The sequence below is a fragment of the Mobula birostris genome, chromosome 12 (assembly GCF_030028105.1).
Source record: "Mobula birostris isolate sMobBir1 chromosome 12, sMobBir1.hap1, whole genome shotgun sequence".
Lineage (NCBI taxonomy): Eukaryota > Metazoa > Chordata > Chondrichthyes > Myliobatiformes > Myliobatidae > Mobula > Mobula birostris.
The window spans coordinates 69,229,278-69,247,958 of NC_092381.1; the positions used below are offsets into that span (position 1 = coordinate 69,229,278).

An 18,681-nucleotide genomic window follows, 5' to 3' on the forward strand; every position below is an offset into this window, starting at 1 on the left:
ATCTCTGAGGTAAAACCGGGTAATGCTGTCTATATCCCACCAAAAATTATGAAAGAACTGAGGGGGCGCTATGGTAGCGTTGTGCCGGCCGCTGCGCTATTACAGCTCGGGGCATCAGAGTTCAATTCCAGCGTCCTCTCTAAGAGATTTATATGTGTGGGGCTTCTCTGAGTGCTCCAATTTCCTCCCAAAGACTTACCGGGTAGATTAATTAGTCGTTGTAAATTGTTCCACGATTAAGCTAGGTTTAAATCGGGGTTGTCGGGGAATGCTGGGGTGAAAAGGCCTACTCCGCGCTGTATCACTAAATAAAATAAAAACCCAACAAGTCTAGTTGTTTATAGACAAACAACAACAAAAATGGAGTAAACTTTCAGGGGTCAAGGCAAAATTCAATTTAGTGAATAATTTAATGGCATTTTTTCATACGAGAGCGTGTCAGCTCTTAAACATATAAAATTATTTAGAAATAAATATAATTATGCCAATAGGATACTTTGTATTAATACCAGTTTTTAAATTATTCTTTTGTATCCTTCTCCGCGCTGTTCCCACCCGATAGACAATGAGGGACGCGATTAAACAAAGGTGCTCATTTGCTGGGACGGGGTTACTAGCGGACACAGGAAAAAAACAGATTTCTCTCCACCCCGCGCAATCTCGTTTCAGCAGCTCCTCGCCGTACGTCCCTGCGTCGGCACACAAACGCTGTGAGTCACGTCCTTTGGAGCGCCGAGACCGGGAACAGTTACACTGGTGTCGGCGGTGAACAGCACAAGTGACCTCGCGGCGTGACGAGGCCGGCCGCTCCTTTGCTGGTGGGGGAAGCAGGCGACGTGTCGGCGGTCGTTCGGCGAAGCGGGCTCTGTGCGTCGCCGGCGTTCGGACCCAGACGTTTCATATCGGACCAAACGAGGAGCTGGGCAATTGTTGCCGGTTTCAGGTATCTCCTTCCTGTTCCTCAAGTTCTCTTCCTTCCAACCTAATGCCAAATGTACGCTGGCTCCAGATCACGTGCTGTATCTCAGGAGTCCGTGGACCAGATCCTCGTATGTAGGGAAAATGGCCTGACGACGGAAACCTGGCCCAGTAGCTGCTCATAAGTCGCATTTCTCCCCTCTTTACCAATCTCCGTCTCAAATAATGCCCTATTGAGTCGTCTGACTTACCGAACTTCTTTTAAAACCTGACCCTTGACCAGTTTAAATTTTCGAAATCTTAGTATTTAATGTCGTGTTACTTGTTTTGGATTAGACATAATGTTGTAGGGAACATCCTTAACTAACTTGTCTGACGGTGAAAACAAAAAGTTTTGATTTGAAGTGGCTCGGTGTAGGCTTATTTCAGCTGCAGCGTTGACCTCAGTTGTCTGGCCTCCAATTCATTGCTCTCGGTTATTCTAAATGTTTTTTATTCCCACTTTCGACAGGAAGCTGGTGGCGAGTGGGGCAACAATGACGCTGCGAGGCCGCCGTGTGTCTGCTAAGTCTTTGGATGAGGATGAGATGAGATCTTCAGAGGTACCTGGGCCGGAGTGCGCCCGATCGGTCAGTAATGGTGAGTTTATCCTCCCTCGTGCTCGGCTGTATTCATTCCGTTTAATGTCAGAAGGAAACGATGAAGGTAGCGTTGTTCGATTCTATATTTTAAAAAAAAGGCTGGAGATTGCTCCTTTGGTCAAGTAGCATGGAAACTCTACCATTCATTTTCCTCTACAAATGTTACCTGATCTTCTCTCCTCCCCCAACCCCGCTAGCCGCCCGCCCACGAGTTCCTCCAACAGTTTTTTAATTTTTGCTTTAGCCGGGTAGCTTGTAGGGCGAGAGTGGTGGAACTAAATCGATGACTTTTGATCAGACACTGAATCTATTGTTACCAAGTTTACAAGGTTCCCGCAGTTTTATATTTATCTGGAAAAGCTGCCAAGACCTAAGTTAATGTATGTAGTCCAGTATGTGTAGTTAATGGCCATTCATAACGATTGTTTTATCCCATTGCGGTAAGAGTGATTGGTTAAAACAAAACACTACTCTGGACTGGTGTTCACTAGAAAATGCTGAGGTGACTGTTTCAATATGTATTGGCGTTGGTGGAGAGTCGTCAAGGAAAATATGATCTGTGAATTCTGGTGTGTCATTGGGCATCTGTTTGTCAGGAGGTCCTAATGACTATCCTTCCATATGGTTGTTGAGCTTTTAATATACTAATACTGATGATATTGGATGACTGAGGTTGATGACCACCTCTAACAGTACATCTTGAATTTTGGTGAATCTTCAGTTCGGTGAGGGGAGGGTAGCTTGTAGACTTTGTTTTAGCCACTTGACTGATTCCAAATCATTTGAAAGTTACATTAATTTTTTAATAGTTATGTGTGAGGTGGTTTATTTTGGTAGGTCAAATATGATGACAGAATATAGTATTAATGGTAAGACCCTTGGCAGTCTGGAGGATCAGAGGGATCTTGGGGTCCGAGTCCATAGAACACTCAAAGCTGCTGTGCAGATTGACTCTGTGGTTAAGAAGGCATATGGTGCATTGGCCTTCAACTGTTACAGCTGTATAGGACCCTGGTCAGACCCTACTTGGAGTACTGTGCTCATTTCTGGTCACCTCACTACAGGAAGGATGTGGAAACTATAGAAAGGGTGCAGAGGAGATTTACAAAGATGTTGCCTGGATTAGGGACCATGTCATATGAAAATAGATTGAGTGAACTTAGTCTTTTCTCCTTGGAGAGACGGTGGATGAGAGGTGACCTGACAGATGTGTATAAGATGATGACAGGCATTGATCGTGTGGATAGTCAGAGGCTTTGTCCCAGGGCTGAAATGGCTAGCACGAGAGGGCACAGTTTTAAGGTGCTTGGAAGTAGATACAGAGGAGATGTCAGGGGTCAGTTTTTTACGGAGAGAGTGGTGAGTGCATGGATAGGTACATGAAGCTTAGAAAATAGAGGGCTATGGGTAACCCTAGGTAATTTCTAATGTTATATGTTCGGCACAGCATTGTGGGCCGAAGGGCCTGTATTGTGCTGTAGGTTTTCTATCTTTCTATTTTTAGCTCTATTTTCCTTCCAGCAGAGATTCAACAGTTGAAGAAGATATACCTTCACAATGAAGCAGGAAGACTGTAGGAGTTAATGAAAGCTTCTGGAGGAAACTGTCTTAAGCCAATTGCTATTTCTGCTTCATAAGTAAAGCATGAGACCCAGCAGATGAGCAGTTATAAAACTGCAAGAGTGAGGAGAGTGTAAAGGAAGTTAACATGCACATTTTCCTGTATTGCACAAGTCTTGGATCGCTGATATCTCATGTGAGCCCAGAGTGTTCTGAGACATAGTGGTGATGCTGTTTTTCATGAATTAGGGAGGAGGAGCTGCCCAGTCAGCCACTTCTTTAAGTGAGGAAGTACTTTCATGTGTTGCAGAAGCAGTTGAGAGGTAATTATCAGTCTGTTTCCATTGCTTTCTTAAGTAAATGCGCAAATCCTACCCCTGGATTTGTTTATACCAATGCTTTGTGAGGACAAAATTAAATGCTGTGTACAGCCTCCAACCTGATGGCATGAACATTGACTTCTCAAACTTCTGCTAATACCCCACCTCCCCCTCATACCCCATCCGTTATTTATTTATTTATATACACACATTCTTTTTCTCTTTCTCCTTTTTCTCCCTCTGACCCTCTCACTATACTCCTTGCCCATCCTCTGGGTTTTTCCCCCCCTCCCCCTTTTCTTTCTCCCTGGGCCTCCTGTCCCATGATCCTCTGATATCCCTCTTGCCAATCAACTGTCCAGCTCTTGGCTCCATCCCTCGTCCTCCTGTCTTCTCCTATCATTTCGGATCTCCCCCTCCCCCTTTCAAATCTCTTACTAGCTGTTCTTTCAGTTAGCCCTGACGAAGTGCCTCGGCCCGAAATGTCGACTGTACCTCTTCCTAGAGATGCTGCTTGGCCTGCTGCGTTCACCAGCAACTTCTATGTGTGTTGCTTGTTTAAGCAGCTGGTTGTAAGCGACTACTAACTAAGAAGAGATTCTAGAAGTTTGAAAGAATGTGCAGAGAAGATTTACCTGAATGAGGAAATTGAGCAGATCAGCAAAAAATGTTTTCTCTCTGCTTATGGTAAAAAGATTGAGTGACAATTTGATGTCCAAGACTGATAAGTGTAATGGGTGGTTGATTGAATCTCTTCCTTTGATCAAGATTATGCTTAGACTGTGCAATTAGCATAAAACTTTATCCATTAGCATACATCTCAGGAGGTAAAGGATGTGGGGGAAAGTCTCTTCAAGTGAAAAACAGTAGGATTTTGAACCTGCCACTTACATGGGTGGAGGAGTTTGGGGTTTAGATACGCATGACAGAGAAGAACTTGCCAGATTTAAGTCAGACTATGAGAAATGGATGAGGTAGATGGGTATTTGAATGAGTTGGGTATGGAGGGATATGCAACTGGGCAGAGTGCTTAGAGTGGACATGTTGGGCTGAAGGACTCTGCTGTATGGTATGAGTCAATAATTATCCAGCCTCTCGATAACCTGAAACCTTCAGTGCAGGCAACATGCTTGTGAATCTTTTCTGTACCTGCTGGTTTTTACAAAAGAAAAAGCAACGGCAGAAATAGTTGTGTAGGAAGAAAGAACATATAATCTGAAGTTAGATAAATTGGTAATAGTTGCAAGATGACTTGTTGTTCATTACAATGCAGGAGGCCAGAGGCAAAACAAAATGGGGGATGGGTATCAGGTAGTGAATGAAAATGGCAGGCAGCTGGAAACCCAGGTCATTCCTGTGAGCTGAGCACAGCTGCTCCTCAGTCCAGTCACACAACCAATGTTTAGTTTCTCTGATGTATTATATATATATTACAAGCACCAATTTGCAATATACTCAGTACAGCTAGTAGACCCATTCCCCCCTCTGCCTGAGACGTAGGTTAAACGCTGACCTTGGATGGCTGTCTGCATGCAGTTAGCAAGTTCTCCCTGTAGGTTTCCCCTGCATGTTCTGGTTTCCATCCACATCATGAAGGTTTGTGAGTTGTTGGGTTAATTTGCCTCTAAATTGTCCCGAATAAAAATGGGATTCATAGAAGATTAGTATAAATGAATAGTTGATGGTTTGTATGGATGTGGTGGGTTGAAGGATGGAATTGCTGGTATATCCTTGATGGGCTGAATGACCCCCTGTATAATGGTATTTTAATTCTGTGATATTCAATAGCTGTCTTGTACTTATTTAGTGTTCACTAACTTTTCTGCCAGATCTATTTGTAAACTTATTGAACTAGATGCAGAAAGCACAGTTTCGTAAATTGGCAAGACTGGGGCATCTTGGATGGGGTGGGGGTGGGGGAAGAGAGATTTGTACAATATTTCAGCCAAACAACTTTTGGAAGTTCAGTGTGATTTGGAAACTCTGTGATTAGAGAGTTGAGCATCTCCAAGCATTGGGCATTTTGTCCTGTGTGGTTTTTCTTGAATAGCAGCTACTATGTGACTTGTTCATGCTCATGGTTTGCGCAGTTATTCCATAGAGTCAGTGCTGGAATATTTTATCTCCTGAGCCAAACCCTTGAACAGGACTGACTGCCTTATGATATTAAAGTTGATTTTTTTTTCCCTGGTCCCTTTGGGCAGCTTCAGCTGATCAATTATTTTATTTTGTAGTTCTGGGCTGTATCCACCATCTTTTGTAGGCTTTTCCGTTCAAGGGCATTGGTTTCTATAACAGACTGTGATGCAACCACTCAATGTACTCTCCACCACACACCTATAGAAGCTTGTCAAAGTTTTAGGTGATGTGCTGAATCTTCTCAAACTTCCAAGAAAGTAAAGTGTTGATGTGGCCTTTGGTCCCTTAATGAGGACTGGCTCATAGACCTCCTAGATTCCTCCTCCTGTAGTCAATAATCAGCTCTTTTGTTCTTGTGTAGTAACCACCTTTGATTTGACCAACAACAGAGATGTTGTCAGTAAACTTAAAAATGGGTTTGGAGCTGTTCCTAGCCTCTTTCTTGTAAGTGAGTAAAACAGAGCTAAGCACACAGCCTTATGTCTGCAGCATTCTGGTGCAGTGCAGCCCAGCCCAGGGTTGTTTGTGTTTGATATTTAAATTGATAAATTTAGCAGCGTCCTCAAATAATAAGCCAGTATCATTAGTGGTCTACTTTTTCACTGCTGCATTTTTATTTTAACTAGACTGACATTTTTGCCCCTTTTTTATTAAACAGGTTTTGTACAATGTGCTTTGGTCTTTCACCACACTTTTCTCCACAAGGTGTTGTCTCATATATGAAACAAGTATGTTATGAACTGTATTTTTGAATGCCTTTAATTTTTTTTCCTTTGGACTAATTATGTTTTATTCTCTCCATTCTGAGTTACACTTGTTGGGGGTAGTGGACTTTACTCATATGTTTATATTCTTTTATGTTAAGGTTTTTTTTAAAAAAACTGATGACATTGTGAGTTTTCTTCAGTCCTTTTAATATCTAATGACAGATGTCCTTTGTGTAATCCAGAGCAAATCACTGATTTAACAGGGCTGAATCAATTGCTATTCTGTTCGCATCAAGCAATTTTTAAAACTATTTGCTCAAGAATTGGAATTTAAATTGGTTTAAATTGTCACATGTGCTGAGGTATAGTGGGAAAAGTTGTCTTGCATACCATTCATACAGGTCGCACAAGGAATAATAGTGGAGAATGAAGAATTGCAGCTTAAGAGAAAGTGCAGTTAAATAATAAAGTGCAAAGGCATAACGAAGTAGGTTGTGAGGTCAAGAATCCATCTTGCTGTTCCATGGAACTGTTCAGTATTCTCAACAGTGGGATAGAAGCTGTTCTTGAGCCTGATGGTATATGCTTTCAGCCTTTTGTATTTTATGTCCGATGGGAGGGGGAGGGAGAAACGAGAATGTCCTTGAGGCTGGGGTCTTTCTCTATGTTTCTTGCTGCCTCAGTAAAGCAACCAGCATAATCAGAGTCCATGGAGGGGAGGCTGGTTTCCATGATGTATTGAGTTTGTCCACAACTCTACGGTTTCTTGCAGTTGCAGGCACCGCTGTTGTCATATCATGTTGTGATACATCTACGTAGCGTGTTTTCTGTAGTGCATTGATCAAAATTTGGTGAAGGTCAAAGGGAACTTGACAAATTTCTTTAGCCTTTTGAGGAAGCCCTGGTGGGCCTTCTCGGACATAGCACCCACATGCCTGGTCAGGACAGGCCAATGTTGATATTGCATAGGGCAGTGGTCCCCAACCGCCGGGCCGTGGACCGGTACCAGGCCGCAAAGCATGTGCTACCTGGCTGTGAGGAAACGATATGAGTCAGCTGCACCTTTCCTCATTCCCTGTCACGCACTGTTGAACTTGAACGTAGGGCTGCCAACTGTCCCGTATTTGCTGGGACATCCCGTATATTGGGCTAAATTGGTTTGTCCGGTATTTCCTGCGCTAAGGTAGAGCGTTCCTATGAAACCTTTCGTGCCGAAATGGTGTGAAACGAAGAAGCAATTACCATTAATTTATATGGAAAAATTTTTGAGCGTTCCCAGACCCAAAAAATAACCTAACAAATCATACCAAATAACACACAAAACCAAAAATAAATAACACTAGCATATAGTAAAAGCAGGAATGATATGATAAATACACAGCCCATATAAAATAGAAATAATGTATGTACATTATAGTTGGGAAGATGAAGGCAAAACCGATTTGTGGGGTAAAAAAATTGGCTCATGCGCGCACAGGTTCCCACGCAAGGCTTCATGGTCATGGTAGTCTTTTCTGGGGTAAAGTGTCCTGGGATTTTTGGCCTCAGTACCATTGAGGTAAACGCATACTGTCACTCATCCTGAAGTCAGTGACTTGATTTTGTTTTGCTGACACTGAGGGAAAGGTTATTGTCATAACACCATGTCACTAGGCACCCATCTCTTTCCTGGACTCTGATTCATCACTTTTTGATGTATGGCCCACTACGGTGGTATCATCTTCAAACTTGTAGATGGAGTTTGAACAGCATCTCTTTACACAGTTTTGAGTCTATAGTGAGTAGAGCAAGCCAGTCTACTGGTTGCCTTCCCGTTAAGACTGCTTTGGAATGGATCGACCATTTCTGACCTTTCTTCAGGTTAGCTGATCCCAAGGAGATCAGTGAGAGAGTCTTTGCATTCATTACTGGTAAACCCTGCCTGTCTGACAGCTCATTCATCTGTGCAAATTGGTTGTCATAGACCCCAAACATCTGTCAGTATCACTGGTGTATATAAGCAAAAGTTACAAAAAGAAGTATACTGTTAAATGTTTTAAAGTAACTGAAATCTTATAAAACATTGAACTACAAAAAAATAAGTGAATCAAATAATGATACGTAACTTTACAATTGAATTGTCACCTTTGCAACCTGGGTCTGGTTAGATGACGTGATTCATTGATGCAGATGATTGTATGTTTCTACATCGGTATTTGAATGCAGGAGCACAACTGGGAAATCTACATCTGCCACAGAAGTTTACAATTTAGCAATGTTATATCTTAAGCAAAAAAATGTATGTTCTATACTGATGGCATTCTTGTCTTAGTATATTATCACATCTTTTTGTTAGTGCTTTTTAATCACAAATCTTTATCTTAATTTGAGGTTTAAAGAACTTGAAGAGAAAGTTACAAGATGGTAGTTCCTTACATAGAAACGTATCAACAGGCCAAACAGTCCTTTGAGCATGCTCTGACATTTCTGGTAAATTCTGTCTCAATACAATATTTTTCCACAAACCCTTGATGCATTTAATATTTATCTCCTGAAATACATCCAGCTGCACCCTGCTACAACCACAAACTCCACAGTTCACTGTTCTAAACTATTCCTCTACCTTCTCAGCCTAATATCTGCCCTTGTGACACCCTAATCTCATCCTGAGTTTGGCAACCAGAGCAATGATCCCCCCTCCATCCAGTCTGTTTAACCGTAAGAGAATTTAAGTTTCAATGAGCTATCTTGTTCTTATCAACTTCATTGGATGCAAATCTAGTTCATCGAATCTCTCATACTGAAGTCCCAACATGCCAGGAATCAGAATCAGATTTAATTCATTTGTTGTTTTGCAGCAGCAGTACATTGCAATACATAAGAAAAACAGCTATATTATAGTGAGTATATTAAAAAAAAATAAGCATATTAAATAATAAGTATTTAAAAACAGAGCCAAAATAGGTCATGTTCATTGCCCATTCAAAAATCTGATGGCAGAGGGGAAGAAGCTATTCCTGAAACATTAACGTGTTTGTCTTCAGGCTCCTGTACCACGTCCTTGATGGTAGCAATGAGAAGAGGGCATGTCCTGGGTGAAGGGGGTCCTTAATGGTGGACGATGCCTTTCTGAGGCAGTGCCTTTTGAAAATGGAGGTCAGTGTCCATGGTGCAACTGGCTGAATTAACAACTTTCTGCAGCTTTTTCTGCTCCTGTGCCCCTCCATATCAGATGGTGATGCAACCAGCTGGAATACTGTCCATGGTACGTCTTCGGTGACATGCCAAATCTCCTCAAACTCCTAATGAAATATAGCTGCTGTCCTGCCTTCTTTGCAATTGCATCACTATATAGATCCTCAGATGTTGACACCCAGGAACTTGAAACTGCTCACTCTTCCCACTGCTGATTCCTCAACGAGGAGTGGTGTGTGTTCCCTTGACTTCTTCCTGAAGTCCACAATAAATTCCTTAGTCTTGCTGACGTTGAGTGCCAGGCTGTTGTTTCGACGGCATTTGGAGCTTGTTAATCAGAATTGAGGGTATCATTGTGTTGAATGCTGAGCTGTTATCAAGCAGCGGCCTGATAATGCTATTGTCCAGGTGATTGAAGTGAGACGTTGAAGGGGTTGGAGGGTGGTTTCTGGACCCTTGTGAGCATACCCTTGCTTGGACTTCTGTCTGGGTGGTCTGCCTGTGTTGCTTTCGGACTGACAATTTTGCAGAAGTTAAGTTTTGTGAATTGAGTTCCGCTTTTCTGTCTTTGTCTCGTAAGCTAGTTCTATAAATACTCTTAAGTTGGACAAAGGTTCAATATGACCTTGCGATCCTTGTTTCACTTACAGGACATAATGTAGTAATTTGATTATTCTGTCTAAAAAATGTGAAAACTACGGTTGAAAATTGAGGAACTACCTCATCGTGTGCATTGTCTGAGTTTGATGGCTTTTGCCTTTTAAGGTAACCAAAGGGTCTTTGTCTTTAAAATACCACTGTTGCTGGGCATGTGACCATGGGGGTAGCTAAAAACTTGTTTCCTGCTACATGACAAAAATGATATAAAAACTTTGTGTCTCTGTGCTTTGGGGGAGAGACCACTGATACGTGCCCTTTTGTGTGCCTAAGTGCTCTCTCTCCAGTAGCGAGCTACTAAATAAAAAAGCTGTTGCTTTATCTCCCGTAGTACTGTCTGTTCTTGCATCGGGTAACGGGTGATAATTATAGCCATATAACAATTACAGCACGGAAACAGGCCATCTCGGCCCTTCTAGTCCGTGCCGAATGCTTACTCTCACCTAGTCCCACCGAGCTGCACTCAACCCATAACCCTCCATTCCTTTCCTGTCCATATAGCTATCCAATTTTACTTTAAATGACAATATCGAACCTGCCTCTACCACTTCTGCAGGAAGCTCGTTCCACACAACAACCACTCTCATGTTACCCCTAAACTTTTGCCCTTTAACTCTCAACTCATGTCCTCTTGTTTGAATCTCCCTCACTCTCAATGGAAAAAGCCTATCCACGTTAACTCTATCTATCCCCCTCATAATTTTAAGTACCTCATTCAAGTCCCCCCTCAACCTTCTACGTTCCAGAGAATAAAGACCCAAATTGCTGAACCTTTCTCTGTAACTTAGGTGATGAAATCCAGGTAACATTCCAGTAAATCTTCTCTGTACTCTCTCTATTTTGTTGACATCTTTCCTGTAATTTGGTGACCAGAACTGTACACAATACTCCAAGTTTGGCCTTACCAATGCTTTGTACAATTTTAACATTACATCCCAACTCCTATACTCAATGCTCTGATTTATAAAGGTCAGCATACCAAAAGCTTTCTTCACCACCCTATCCACATGAGATTCCACCTTCAGGGAACTATGCACCATTATTCCTAGATCCCTCTGTTCTACTGCATTCTTCAATGCCCTACCATTTACTATGTATGTCCTATTTTGATTAGTTCTACCAAAATGTAGCACCTCACATTTATCAGCATTAAGCTCCCATCTGCCATCTTTCAGCCCACTCTTCCAACTGGCCCAAATCTCTCTGCAAGCTTTGAAAACCTACTTCATCATCCACAACACCACCTATCTTAGTATCATCTCCATACTTACTAATCCAATTTACCACCCTGTCACCCAGATCATTAACGTATATGACAAACAACATTGGACCCAGTACACACATCGACGTTGCTGGTGAACGCAGCAGGCCAGGCAGCATCTCTAGGAAGAGGTACAGTCGACGTTTCAGGTCGAGACCCTTCGTCAGGACTAACTGAAAGAAGAGCTAGTAAAAGATTTGAGAGGGGGAGGGGGAGATCCAAAATGATAGAAGAAGACAGGAGGGGGAGGGATGGAGCCAAGAGCTAAACAGTTGATTGGCAAAAGGGATATGAGAGGATCATGGGACAGGAGGCCTAGGGAGAAAGAGAAGGGGGAGGGGTGGAAAAAACCCAGAGGATGGGCAAGGGGTATAGTGAGAGAGACAGAGGGAGAAAAAGGAGAGAGAGAGAGAGAAAAAAAGAATGTGTGTATATAAATAAATAACGGATGGGGTACGAGGGGGAGGTGGGGCATTAGCGGAAGTTTGAGAAGTCAATGTTCATGCCATCAGGTTGGAGGCTATCCAGAGGGAATATAAGGTGTTGTTCCTCCAACCTGAGTGTGGCTTCATCTTTACAGTAGAGGAGGCCGTGGATAGACATATCAGAATAGAAACAGGACGTGGAATTAAAATGTGTGGCCACTGGGTGATCCTGCTTTCTCTGGCAGACAGAACGTAGGTGTTCAGTGAAATGATCTCCCAGTTTGCGTCGGGTCTTGCCAATATATAGAAGGCCACATCTGGAGTACCGGACGCAGTATATCACCCCCGCCGACTCACAGGTGATGTGTTGCCTCACCTGGAAGGACTGTTTGGGGCCCTGAATGGTGGGTGGTAAGGGAGGAAGTGTGTACAGATCCCTGAGGCAAACCACTAGTCACCAGCTTCCAATCTGACACACAGTTATCCACCTCTACTCTCTGGTGTCTCCCATCCAGCCACTGCTGAATCCATTTTACTACTTCCATATTAATGCCTAACAATTGAACCTTCCTAACTAATCTTCCATGTGGAACCTTGTCAAAGGCCTTACTGAAGTCCATATAGACAACAGCCACCGCTTTACCCTCGTCAACTTTTCTAGTAACCTCTTCAAAAAATTCAATAGGATCTGTCAAACATGACCTTCCACGCACAAATCCATGTTGACTGTTCCTAATCAGACCCTATCTATCCAGATGATTATATATACCATCTCTAAGAATATTTTCCATCAATTTACCCATCACTGACATCAAACTCACAGGCTGATAATTGCTAGGTTTACTCTTAGAGCCCTTTTTAAACAATGGAACAACATGAGCAATACACCAATCCTCCGGCACCATCCCTGTTTCTAATGACATTTGAAATATTTCTGTCAGAGCCCCTGCTATTTCCACACTAACTTCCCTCAAGGTCCTAGGGAATATCCTGTCAGGACCTGGAGACTTATCCACTTTTATATTTCTTAAAAGCGCCAGTACTTCCTCCTCTTTAATCATCATAGTTTCCGTAACTTCCCTACCTGATTCCCTTACCTTACCCAATTCAATATCCTTCTCCTTAGTGAATACCGAAGAAAAGAAATTGTTCAAAATCTCCCCCCATCTCTTTCAGTTCCACACATAGCTATCCACTCTGATTCTCTAAGGGACTAATTTTATCCCTCACTATCCTTTTGCTATTAATATAACTGTAGAAACCCTTGGGATTTATTTTCACCTCACTTGCCAAAGCAACCTCGTATCTTTTAGCTTTTCTAATTTCTTTCTTAAGATTCTTTTTGCATTCTTTATATTCCTCGAACACCTCATTTACTCCGTGCTGCCTATATTTATTGTAGATATCTCTCTTTTTCTGAACCAAGTTTCCAATATCCCTTGAAAACCATGGCTCTCTCAAACTTTTAACCTTTCCTTTCAACCTAACAGGAACATAAAGATTCTGTACTCTCAAAATTTCACCTGTAAGTGACCTCTATTTCTCTATTACATTCTTCCCATAAAACAAGTTGTCCCAATTCACTCCTTCTAAATCCTTTCGTATCTCCTCAAAGTTAGCCTTTCTCCAATCAAAAATCTGAACCCTGTGTCCATACCTATCCTTCTCCATAATTATATTGAAACTAATGGCATTGTGATCACTGGACCCAAAGTGCTCCCCAACACATACCTCCGTCACCTGACCTATCTCATTCCCTAACAGGAGATCCAACACTGCCCCTTCTCTAGTTGGTGCCTCTATGTATTGCTGCAAAAAACTATCCTGCACACATTTTACAAACTCTAAGCCATCCAGCCCTTTTACAGTACGGGCTTCCCAGTCTATGTGTGGAAAATTGAAATCTCCCACAATCACAACCTTGTGCTTACTACAAATATCTGCTATCTCCTTACAAATTTGCTCCTCCACTTCTCGCTCCCCATTAGGTGGTCTATAATACACCCCTATAAGTGTCACTACACCTTTCCCATTCCTCAATTCCGCCCAAATCGCCTCCCTAGACGAGCCCTCTAATCAATCCTGCCAGAGCACCGCTGTAATATTTTCTCTGACACCTCCCCCTCTTGTCCCTCTGATTCTATCACACCTGAAACAATTAAATCCAGGAATATTTAGTTGCCAATCACACCCCTCTTGCAACCATGTTTCACTAATAGCTACAACATCATACTTCCAGATATCAATCCATGTTCTAAGCTCCTCCACCTTTCTTATCATGCTCCTCGCATTAAAATAGATGCATTTAAGAAATTTTCCACCTCTTACTCTCTCTTTATCACTAATGGTGCAAACAACTTTACTATTTTCTTTTTCTTCCTTCTGCCCCTACATCTGTTCCTACACTCTGGTTCTCCTCCCTCCTTGTACCTAGTTTAAATCCACTGGAGCCTCTCTGGCAAACCTACCTGCAATAATATTTGTCCCCCTCCAGTTCAGGTGTAAACCGTCCTGCCGGAACAGGTCCCACCTTCCCTGGAAAACTGCCCAATTATCTATAAATCTGAAGCCTCCCTCCTGCACCATGTCTTCACCCACGTGTTGATCTGCGCTATCTTGCTATTTCTAAACCCTCCTGTACGTGGCACTGGTAGCAATCCTGAGATTGCTGTCCTGGAGGTGCTGTCCTTTAACTTGGCGCCCAACTCTCTAAACTCACCTTTCAGGACCTCCTCACTCTTCCTACCCACGTCATTGGTCCCTACATGGACCACGATATCCGGCTGCTCACCCTCCCTCTTGAGAATACTGAGAACTCAATCCGAGATATCGCGGACCTTGGCACCAGGGAGGCAACACACCATCCGGGGCTCTCGATCTCTTCCACAGCACCTCTTATCTGTACCCCTAACTATCGAATCCCCTATCACTACTGCTGTCCTCTTTTCCCTCCTTCCCTTCTGAGCTGAAGGTCCAGTCTCGGTGCCAGAGACGCAATCACTGCAACTTGTCCCTGGTAGGTCGTCCCCACCAACAGTATCCAAAACGGTATACTTATTATTGATGGGAACGGCCACAGGGGTGCTCTGCTGTTCCTGTCTATTCCCCTTCCCTCTCCTGACAGTCACCCAGCTACCTGACTCCTGACTCTTAGGGGTGACTATCTCCCTGTAACTCCTGTTTATTTCTGCCTCTGCTTCCCCAACGATCCGAAGTTCATCCAGCTCCAGCTCCAGTTCCCTAATGCGGTTTGTCAGGAGCTTCAGATGGATGCACCTTTTACAGATGTAGTCATCAGGGACGATTGTGCTCGTCTGGGCTTCCCACATACTGCAAACGGAGCACTCAACTGTCCTATCTGCTGCCTCCATTCCCTACTCTTAAGGTAATTAGATTTATTAAAGGAACTTACCCGGCCAAACCTCACTTGGAGTGAAGCTCTTCCTCAGCCTCTGCTCACCGAAGCCTCTCGAGCCAAAGCCTTCCTACTCTGTCTCCCTCTACTCCGTCGCCCGCTCAGTTAATCTTCTCTCTTTTAAACACTCCGGCTGCCTCATGGTCCGACTTACAAGCGCGTGCGCAGTCGTGCCCCATTCAACTGCCAAAGAAATTAGTAGGGTTTAGAAATTAGTAGTAATTAGAAGTAAGGTTTAACAGAAGGGTAAAGTGGGAGCCAATGAGATTGCATCTGCTGCAGTCCTATCATGGTGATAGGCAAATTGCAGCAGGTCCAGATCCTTGTTTAGGTAGGAGTTGATTCTGGTCATGACCACCCTCTCAAAGTACTTCATTGTAGTAGATGTGAGTGCAATTGGGCAAGTCATTGAGGCAGGTCAGCCTGCTATTGGGCACTGCTATGATTGTCACTCTTTTGAAGCAGTTGGAAACCTCCAATTGCAGCAGTGAGAGATTGAAGATGTCCTTGAATACTCCCACCAGTTGGTTGGCACAGGTTTTCAGTGCCCACTGGGGCCTGATTCCTTGTGAGGGTTCACCTTCTTCAGAATCAGAATCACTTTATTGCCAGTATGTGAAACATACCACAATTGGTGATTCCGTAAAACACAGAACACCATAACAAATAATACAATACCAACAACAATTTACAAGACAATAGTGCAAATAGCCATCAGCAATCAACAATTAGCAGTACGATTACATGTGCAAAATATCAATAATGAAATAAATAAGTATATGAACAGATTAAATAATTATTGACAGAGTACAGAGAGCAGGAAAGACCATTACATGAATGCGGTGTAGGGATAGTTAGGGTATTACACCTGAGTGAGTTTCAGTAGCTGGATAGCTACAGGAAAGAAGCTTTGGAGATGATGTGTCGTCCTAATGGTAATTTGGTGAATAGGTAACTGCTAGGGTTGGTGGAGTCAGTAGAAAGTTTTTCAGCTCTTCACTCTGGTGATGCCCTTCTAATGTTGGTTACTGACAGCCAGTGATCTCTCTTCAGTGGGGGTAGAGAGAGAGAGAGAGAGAGAGAAAACACTCCAGGAAATCAAAAAGTGATGCTTTCAATGATGGCTGAGTAAAATTCATCAGGATATGCCCAGAAATTTTAAGTTGAAAGACGTTCTGACATCATCCTCTAGGACAGATCATAGGGTCACTAGATACTGCCGGGATTCGCACAGGTGTACTTTTCTCTCTTTCAGAGCATGCATTGAAGACGTTGAGCTCATCTGGGAGTGAAGCATTACAGCCATTCATGGTGTTAAGTTTCACTTTGTCCGTATGCCTGGAAACCCTGCCAGAGCTGACGTGCATCCAATTCTGTCTCTAACTTCAATTGGGATTGTTTATTCACTCTTAAAGTGGCCTTCCGCAGGCCGTGGCTGGAGTTTTTAGCATGGATCACTGGCCTTGAATACCACAGATCTTGCCCTCAGCAGAATTAGACTGGTGAAAATTTTTTTGCATTCTCTCTATACGTAGAATATCCTGAAGCTAAGGAAATGAAAACTGCACACAATAGTCCAAGTGTGTACTCATCAATGCCTGTTTTTTTAAAAAAAAACTGTTACTGTACTGGCATCATATGGCAGTGATAGACAATGCACCACACTGAAACCAAACAAGTCTTTCTTTTTGTATCTTTCCAAAATGCCAGTTTTTCCAAATCTGTATTCTGCTTAATTGGACCAGCCACTTAATTGGGATATCCCTTGAAGAACAAAATCTAATTGAGAAAATAGCTGGGATTCCCTTCATTTATTTGAGACAATATGTTCCCTTTGACTGTAAAATCAAAGTCAGTGCAGACATCTAGTGTCCATTATCCGCACAAGGTGCTGCACTGATTTTGTTCATTTACAGTCATCAAAAGAGCCCGACAGTATACAGGTACACTGGATGAATTCCTCTGTTGCTATTGTCATGGTATCAATAGTGTTGTAATTTCCCCTGTGTTTCATTTAAAAACATATTTTGCTACTCCGTTAAATGGTAGTTTGCCTTTTTTATATACTTAAACTATTTCCATGAAATATCAGCTAATCGGGGCAGCTGCTTGAATTGGGCCAAAATGTACTGGTCCCAATGTGTCCCAATTAACCAGAATGCCTTGTCTTTCCATCCAAAGTGCATAACTTCAGAGTTATCCATTATACTGAAATTTCTTTTGCTCATTCATTCAATTTATGTAAGTCGCCTTGAGTCCTCTTTGTATCTGATCATTGTTTAATATCTCACACAGGTTAGTGTCCCATATCCTAGTTATTGATCTTATTGATAGCTGAGGCCCAAACACAGTCTGCAGCTATAGTTATTGGACTAAAACTACTCAGTGCAATTTGTGATGGATATTTACTGTTGGATTGCTGCTTCTCCTGAGGAATGGTTGGAACATGTATTTGAGCTGTTCCTCACAAGTAATCAACAGAGCTAACCTAAGCTAAAGTTGCAGGCTGTGTTAGCAGCTAGGCAGGAGTTGTTTCTTTTCAATTCTTGAATATTGTGATGGTTTCATCAAAACTCAAGCACAAAAATGCATCCAAATGCTAAACAGGAAATTTCTTGTGGTTTCCTTTTATGTTGTACAGCAGTGTAAGCAAGGGTGGTGGTAACTCCATTAGTTAGGATAATCATGTAGAAATCTAATTTGGGCAAAGTTGCAAGTTATTATTCTTATTGCTCATAGGTGTTGGAGGATAGTAGCACTGATGTGCTCTTGATTTCTATGGACTTCATCCTCAATGGTCAAGTTAGAATTTACAGCAAGTAGTGATTTTCCTTACTCTATATGTTGTAATTTGAAGCAGAAGTCACAAGTCAGGTATGTAGAAGAATAAATATATTGCCTTGTATCTGGAATAGTTTGCTTGACTGGCATCTTGCCCTTCCTGTCCTCCAGATTACATATCCACCTATTTCGTGAAACACAGACTGCAAAGTTTAGTCCACAGAACCTACTGTGACAGTTTGCAATTGTTCTTTAAATTTAGTCTTCCAAACATGTGACTTCTTTCACTTGGGGGAAAAATAAGAGTGAACAGTTCTATCTAAATTGCACATACCACTCAAGTTGTTGTTTACCTGCAGCCTCTATTAGATGGGCTGAAAGGCTACCCTGATGCTGGAAGATCTCTGATTGTGTGAACTTGGATCTAGGTCCTGCAGCTTTGAATTCCCTATCCAGCAATACTTTACGTAGCCTGTGATGAAACAGCACAAAATTAGTGGAAGGAAGTGTTGCCTTTTATGAGAGCAATTAATAGGGATAGCGAGCTTGGTCTTGTTAGATATTCCCAAATTTGACAAATTAAAAATGTGGATAAAACTCATAACCTGGTGATTGAACTTGCAGCCTCCCTTTAAGTACATACGTCAGCTGTTTGAGCTTTGCAGTTCTTTAGAGAGCTAGTT

The 18,681-nt window shown here is 42.4% G+C and overlaps 1 protein-coding gene across 1 annotated transcript in view; it reads left to right on the top strand.

Annotated features, from left to right (window-relative positions):
* The first annotated feature begins 676 nt into the window (after positions 1-676).
* The window catches only part of soat1 (sterol O-acyltransferase 1), a 64,097-nt gene continuing 46,092 nt past the window's right edge, over positions 677-18,681 (top strand). Inside the window, exons 1-2 of the mRNA XM_072274018.1 lie at positions 677-943; positions 1,430-1,557. Coding sequence (XP_072130119.1) covers positions 1,455-1,557 — 103 coding nt within the window. The 5' untranslated portion in view covers positions 677-943; positions 1,430-1,454. The remainder of the gene's footprint in view (positions 944-1,429; positions 1,558-18,681) is intronic.